The sequence below is a fragment of the Cervus canadensis genome, chromosome 6 (genome assembly GCF_019320065.1).
Source record: "Cervus canadensis isolate Bull #8, Minnesota chromosome 6, ASM1932006v1, whole genome shotgun sequence".
In the NCBI taxonomy this organism is placed as follows: Eukaryota; Metazoa; Chordata; class Mammalia; order Artiodactyla; family Cervidae; genus Cervus; species Cervus canadensis.
In genome coordinates this window covers 27,541,372-27,548,742 of record NC_057391.1, presented here as the reverse complement: position 1 = coordinate 27,548,742, position 7,371 = coordinate 27,541,372, and the positions used below count along the sequence as shown (strand labels likewise).

General features: G+C 47.1%; 1 protein-coding gene across 1 annotated transcript; it reads left to right on the top strand.

Moving 5' to 3' along the window:
- Positions 1-1,459: 1,459 nt before the first annotated feature.
- GJD2 (gap junction protein delta 2) lies at positions 1,460-4,574 on the top strand. Its single transcript, XM_043472913.1, has 2 exons — positions 1,460-1,985; positions 2,996-4,574. The coding sequence occupies exons 1-2, from the start codon at positions 1,915-1,917 to the stop codon at positions 3,888-3,890; spliced, it is 966 nt and encodes a 321-aa protein (XP_043328848.1). The 5' UTR covers positions 1,460-1,914; the 3' UTR covers positions 3,891-4,574.
- The last annotated feature ends 2,797 nt before the right edge of the window (positions 4,575-7,371 follow it).

The following is a 7,371-nucleotide window of genomic DNA, read 5'->3' as shown; positions in this document are numbered from 1 at the left end:
TGATGTAGCTTATATAATACATACATAATATGTGCGATGATTCCTGTGGATAATTAAGGCGGCATTACCTGCCTAGAAGGGAGCTAGCAGCTCTTTCACAGCTGTGTTTTCTAAAAGGGTGACAACCACTTACTGAGCTTTTCATACCCAATATGAAAGAGTCTCTACTACGTCCCCTCATACCTAGCTCTGTGCAGGCGCGCTCAGTCACTCAGTCCTGTTGGGCTCTTTGTGACCCCACGGATTGTAGCCCACCAGTCTCCTCTGTCTGTGAAATTCTCCAGGCAAGAAATAGTGGAGTAGGTTGCCATTTCCTTCTCCCCAGAGACAGAACTCACATCTCCCGCGACTTCTGCATTGGCCGGCAAGGCAGATTCTTTACCCCTTAAGCCACCTGGGAAGCCCCTCCTAATACTGACCCCTGAGCTAATTAGTATCAGTGTGATTGTCTTCATTTTCTAGCTACCAATTAAGCAGTTGCTCCAGAGAGGACTGTCAGCAATATGTAAATTTAAAAACAGAAGCCAGGAGCTGCTGGTTGACAGTATAGAAAGCCGAGGTTGGAAAACAAAAGTGATGGTGGAGTGAGATTGTGAGTGGCCGTTCTAGCTAGTTGAATACTGAGCTTCCTTACGATCCGATTAGCTCACAGTTTACCCGAGAAGTACCCACTCCTCCAAATAAATAAGTAAAAGATAGATATAGAATAGCAGAGCGTCTGGGTTTGCGCTGGGGAAGCGAGTCCTTTAACCATGGCCACCCACTCGCTCAAACTAGGCACCTATTTGGTAGAGAGTCTTGTGCTCAAACCCCCATCCTCAGAGACAGCTTCACTCCTACTTTTAAGCTTCAGCCTAAACGGACACTCATCGAGCTTTCCTCATTCCTGTATCGGATTCACGATGGCACCGACCGCAGACTCACTCTTAAGCCACGCAGTCCTCTCTTATGAGAGACTGAAAACGTCCTATTGTTGCCCCCGGTCTCCTTTCCCCAACCAGCATCTCCATTTAGAGAGGGAATTTCAGTTGCATCACCAAACACAAAAAGCAAAAGGTGAGGGATGCAGGGAGAGACGCCAAACTCCCTACTCACACCCCTCCCCACTCACCCACGCGTCGGCTCCCGGCTCCCCCTCCTCCTGCCCCGGGTTGGCGGTCAGGTGAGGTTACCTGGGCGCCCCGAGAAGCCTCGAGGGGCGCTGCGATCCTTCCTCTCGAAGTCGCCCCACTCCCCACCGGGCCCCCAAGACTCTGGCCCCTTCTCCCCCTGCGCGCGTCCCCTGCCCCTCGGGCTCCGGCGCGCAGCGACAGCCGCACGCAGCGCTCGGCTCCCCTCCGCCGACCTGGCGTGACGCAGGCGGAGACTACTTAAGGCCGGATTAGAGGCGGCGGCCGCGGATTGCCGAGCCCTGCAACCGGCTCCGCGCGCTCCGCCCCGGCTTCGCAGGCGGCAGCGCGGGAGCGCCCGGTGCCCGCTGAAGTGCCAGGCGCGGGGATTGGTGCCCGGACCTTTCCTCGGCCCCTAACCCCCGGGAGTGAGTGACGCTCAAACACCTCGCTCGGGCGGGCGAGAGCTCGCGGACCTGCACGCGGCCACCCCCGCTCCGCCCCGCCCCTCGCCCGGCCGTCCCCCGGCTCCAGACCCTACCCCCGGACGGCGCCCGAGGTTCGTGCCCGCTCTCCGGACCGCGCCAGCTGCCCATCAGTTGGACGCGCTTGGGTTTCCTTCCCCATTTCCCCTGTTTTAAGTACAATAAAAGGGAGAGGGGGATCTTGGATTTTTAAACAATTTTGATTCTTTAACCGGGGGGCATTTCGCTCCCAGTCGGGAGGTGCGGCCCGGGGAGGGGCCCGAAGCGGGAAGGTGCCCGGTGCTGCCCAGTCTTTGTCTGCTGCCTCCGGATGCACAGCGATGGGGGAATGGACCATCTTGGAGAGGCTGCTGGAAGCCGCGGTGCAGCAGCACTCCACTATGATCGGGAGGTAAGGGCGACGAGCCGGCCATCAGCGGGCCCCGTCGGGCGGCCCCCGGGAGTCCTTTCTAACGTCCAGACCGAGCCCCAGCAGCCCTCAGACCCTCCTCTGCCTCCTTCCCATCATCCTTGGTCCTTGCGCCTGTGTTCCCAGCATTGAGGGATTGCCTGACGCCCAGGGATGCCCCCCTCCTCCAGCTGCTCCTCATCAGGAATCCATCCCTTCCCTATGAAGCACCACCGGGGGATTCACTTTTCTTCCATTAGCAAAGGAGTTATTGGCTCAGTCGTGGTACCCCCACTCTCCAGAGTCAGAGCCAGTCTTCATCCGGTTCCCTAAATAGAATCTACAAAGAAGGCAGGATTGTATTTGGACAGAGAAGGGCAAATGGGGAGATGGATTTGCTCTTCCGAGCAGATATATCTTTCCCCAACCAATATTTAACAAGCTAAACTGATTTGCCTGTTAAGACCTACAGTGCCAGAAACCCACACACCCAGTTGACATATTTTGTCTCTATATATACTATATATATTTGTGTTTATATGTGTATATATAGTTATAACTATCTGTTTATGTAAAGCTTAAGTTCAATATTCATATTGAGAATAAACTAAATATCCAGTTGGAGTGCTTACATATACATACTCTGTGTGTAGACTTTGTATTTGCTGTATTCAGCTATTCCATGTGCATTTGCCATATCCAGAGAGCAGTTATATTTTGTGCCTCTCTACATTCCATGTATACAGATGAAATCGATCTGTTGCAAATACACCATGTCCAGTGTATGGAAATGCACATGCTTAAGATCCCTGTAGTATGAAGTGTTCCCAGCCTACCAACACCCAACAGAGAGGGAAGAGACCTAAATGTTTGCTGAATTCCCAGTTCAGGACCACTCTGGATGGATAGCTCCCCAGTCAAGGACAGAGCTGAGAACTGAGCAATAGGGCTTTTCTACTGAGTCAGTGACTCAACCCTTGAGAACCTCTCTCCCTCCCTTTCCCCCTGCTCAGGATCCTCTTGACTGTGGTGGTGATCTTCCGGATCCTCATTGTGGCCATTGTGGGGGAGACGGTGTACGATGATGAGCAGACCATGTTTGTATGCAACACACTGCAGCCCGGCTGTAACCAGGCCTGCTATGACCGCGCCTTCCCCATCTCCCACATACGTTACTGGGTCTTCCAGATCATAATGGTGTGTACCCCCAGTCTCTGCTTCATCACTTACTCTGTGCACCAGTCTGCCAAGCAACGAGAACGCCGCTACTCTACTGTCTTCCTGGCTCTGGACAGAGATCCTCCTGAGTCCATGGGGGGTCCTGGAGGAACTGGGGGTGGGGGCAGCGGTGGTGGCAAACGAGAAGATAAGAAGTTGCAAAATGCCATTGTCAATGGAGTGCTACAGAACACAGAAAACACGAGCAAGGAGACGGAGCCAGATTGTTTAGAGGTGAAGGAGCTGACCCCACACCCGTCAGGGTTGCGCACTGCAGCTCGATCCAAGCTCCGAAGGCAGGAAGGCATCTCCCGCTTCTACATTATCCAAGTGGTATTCCGAAATGCCCTGGAGATTGGGTTTCTGGTGGGCCAGTACTTTCTCTATGGCTTCAGTGTCCCGGGGTTGTATGAATGTGACCGCTACCCCTGTATCAAGGAGGTGGAATGTTATGTGTCCCGGCCTACTGAGAAGACTGTTTTTCTAGTGTTCATGTTTGCGGTGAGCGGCATCTGTGTTGTGCTCAACCTGGCTGAACTCAACCACCTGGGATGGCGCAAGATCAAGCTGGCTGTGCGGGGAGCCCAGGCCAAGAGAAAGTCAGTCTATGAGATCCGCAACAAGGACCTGCCCCGGGTCAGCGTTCCCAACTTCGGCAGGACTCAGTCCAGTGACTCTGCCTATGTGTGAAAGGGCAGGTTTGGGGAAGGCCTAGGGGGTGACAAGAAGCCCCAAGGCAGATGGCTATGGAGGGTGGCTCTATCTGCCCTCATTTATGTGACTGTCATCACTGAGATATAGAATAAGGCTGGTTAAGAGAAGATCTTGCATCAATTGGAGAGGAGAGAAAGTAGGACCGTTACCACATCACACCGCTAGTTCCAGAGACAGCTGGACAGAGTGACGAGATGGATGAGTTGGACTCCTTTGGGCCCTTTTCTTTTGTGGTCCAGTTTGATCCTGATCATAGTGGACTCGAACAGCTCCCAAGTAGGACTTAGCTCTGCTAAGCTCTGTATTCTGGTGAATGGCATGAGTCAACTATTTTACTGTTACAAAATTTGTGACCTATCTCAACACATCCCTTCATCCTGGGCTGCAGGACAAACATCCTTGAGGCATCCTTCATGTACCTATCCCATCAGCATGCCCCTCTCCCTCAACCCGGGACAGCATGCCAGCTTTCTCCTCAATCTGGCCTTACAGTAGACCTAATATGGTTTATCTGCAAGCTAGAGGGAATTCTGTGGGGTGCTTTTTAGAGAATGGCCATGGCATAGGTTTGTATCACAGCCCCATCTGATTGGCCCTTAGTCATTATGAAAACCTTAGGAATGTCTCAATATTTCCAGTTTTCTAACTCAAACTGCACTGGTGCTGTTTATTAGGGGCAGGGGTTGGGTGGGAGGGAGGGGATTGCAATATGCAACTATTAACAGTCCTATGGGATGGTTGTTGCACTGTTAGGCATGTGGTTATGAGCTTTGGGATATTTCTGCCTTCCAGATTGTGGACTTTGGACAGCATTAAAAATATTTTTGTTGATATTGTTAATATCAAGGGTGTCTACCCAAGCCACAGAATCTCTAACTGGTGTATTTCATTCATTTTCTTATATAGTTTTGTCGTGCAACACAGCTGCACTTCATTTTGCCATGGTTTGAATTTACCTGTGTGCTCACACCAGAGACCTTAATCAGCCCATGTCAATCCTGATTTATTATTTTATCAGTTATTTTTGAAACACATACAATCACTGGTTTAAGAAACCTGAAACTAAACCCTATTGGCTAACACGCGTTTACGGATACTTATTTGAGACATATACATATACCAAAGGTTCAAAAATCTGTTGCTTTGGACTGTGAATATGTTTCCTTCTCTTTGCTCTTATTTAATTAAGTGCCATACTGTACCTTTCATATCCACTGTTTGTTTAGTTAAAGCATTGGCCACGAGTAATATTTGGATAATGTGCTTTTATGAAGCCCTCCATTTCCTTTGCATTATCATTATAATTTTTGGTTTAGATAACAACTGAAGATATGTTTAAAATAAAGTTCTTGCCTTTTTTTTTAATGGGAAGAAGAGTCTGCAATTTTATGTTTTGATTTGGATTCTATTTATTTAAATGTATGTTCAAAAATGTTTTGTTACATATTTAAAAATCAGAACTGTGAGGGTAGGAAGTGATGGATGGTTGAATAGTACTTGGGGGATGACTGATAATGTCCAGTCACTAACAGATGAGACAAGACTGGTACATTTTGTGAAAGTTTAGAAGACTGTGACGAGGTATTCAAATAGTGATGTTTACTAACTCCTTTCCATTTTAGTCCAAGATTTCTCTGCTTGTCTAAGGATATGTCTTGTAATAAAATGTCAATGCTACAACATATTAGTTTATTCCAGGAGTGGAATTATTTTTCCCATTTTCCCATACTTTCCTGCTCTCACCTGTCACAATTGGCAGCAGGCCGTGCTCCCTGTGCTGGTCTATTCGAGACCTGATGTTTAAATGATGCTAATCCAGTAGTCAAACAGAACCTTCTAGACCAGCACTGTCCAATATAACTTGGTGTCATGATGGAAACTTCTGTTATTTTTGGTGCTTAATACGACAATTGACTATTGAGCTCTTAAAATGTCACTAGTACAATTGAATAACTGAATTTCTAATTTTATTTGATTTTAATTAATTTAAATAACCATATATGGTTAGTTGCTACTGTATCATAAAGCACAATTATAGACTTTTAATCAAGCACTTCTTATTGGGTTCTTCCAAAAGAGGTTAATCCTTTGCTTATGTGTCCTAAGATATTACTTTTTAGCAACACATTTTACTAACATATTTGGCATTTTTCTTTCTTTTTTAGTTTCTTTTAAAAAAAACCCAAAAGCTTCTTATTTTATATTGGAGTATAGTTGATAAACAGTGTTTGTGACAGTTTCAGGTGTACAACAAAGTGATTCAGTTATAGATATACACATATCTGTTCATGTTTGGCATTTTCTGTCTACATGAATTAATGGTCCCATTAGTTCAGTAAACTAATGTTCTTCCCCAGTTCTTAAATGCTATTCACCTTCTAATTCCAATACGCCCTTCATCTGAATATTGCAAAGTAATGTGAAATTTCTTGGATGATTGTTTTTCAAACACGATTGTTGCGTCCTTTAACTATGACAGTGTGGATGCCAATTTTAGAATGAAAATCTGTTTATTTCAATCTATAGGTTTCCATCTGCAGTATAAATAGGCAGTTGAAAAGGACTATTCTTGAGTAAAGAAACAGATCCTCCTCTGTTTTGTGTTTGGTGAGCTAAAAATGTTTTAAGATGCCTCCCAGAGATGGAGGAAGAGTGTTGCTTGAGAGCTCCTAGCATATGCTTGGGTGTGAAAGAAGTAGGAAGCTGTGTGGAAAACAAGGGCTGTTGTATTTATGCCACAATGTGAGATTGGGAGAACGGTAGTGTTTCCTGGTAGAAATGCATCCCGTATCAGTGGAGCCCTTTGATGTTTCCAAACACCTGCAAACGCAAGATTAATTCACTTGTTGGTAGTGGAGAAGGGAACACACCTTCCTCTCGGCTTGTAGAGTCATTCCTCAGATTTACTGATATGTGTCAGTCTGATTCTTTTGCTTTCTATTTAATGAAGGAGATACACTGATGATTTGATGGTTCACATAGCTATGTGATGGGTATGATCTTAATCTGTACTTTTGAGAGGACAGCACCAATCTCTTCTTATAAATTTAAGAGCCCTATAGTGAAGCACAGGGCTTCCCTGATAGCTCAGTTGTTAAAGAGTCTGCCTGCAATGCAGGAGACCTTGTTTGATTCCTGGATCGAGAAGATCCACTGGAGAAGGGATAAACTACCCACTCCAGTATTCTTGGGCTTCCCTCATGGCTCAGCTGGTAAAGAATCTGCTTTCAATGCAGGAGACCTAGGTTCAATCCCTGGGTTGGGAAGATCCCCTGGAGAAGGGAACGGCTACCCACTCCAGTCTTCTGGTCCGGAGAATCCCATGGACTATATAGTCCATGGGATCACAGAGAGTTGGACATGACTGAGAGACTTTCACTCACTCACTAGTGAACCACAGGCCCTTTTGACCTATGTGTGCATAATGTGTGTGTGTGTGTGTGTATGTGTGTGTGTG

Bases quoted from the DNA above. Each gene is read 5' to 3' on its own strand.
- GJD2 (XM_043472913.1), top strand. From the start codon at position 1,915: ATGGGGGAATGGACCATCTTGGAGAGGCTGCTGGAAGCCGCGGTGCAG. The intron at 1,986-2,995 runs GTAAGGGCGACG...CCCCCTGCTCAG, and splicing joins CACTCCACTATGATCGGGAG to GATCCTCTTGACTGTGGTGG.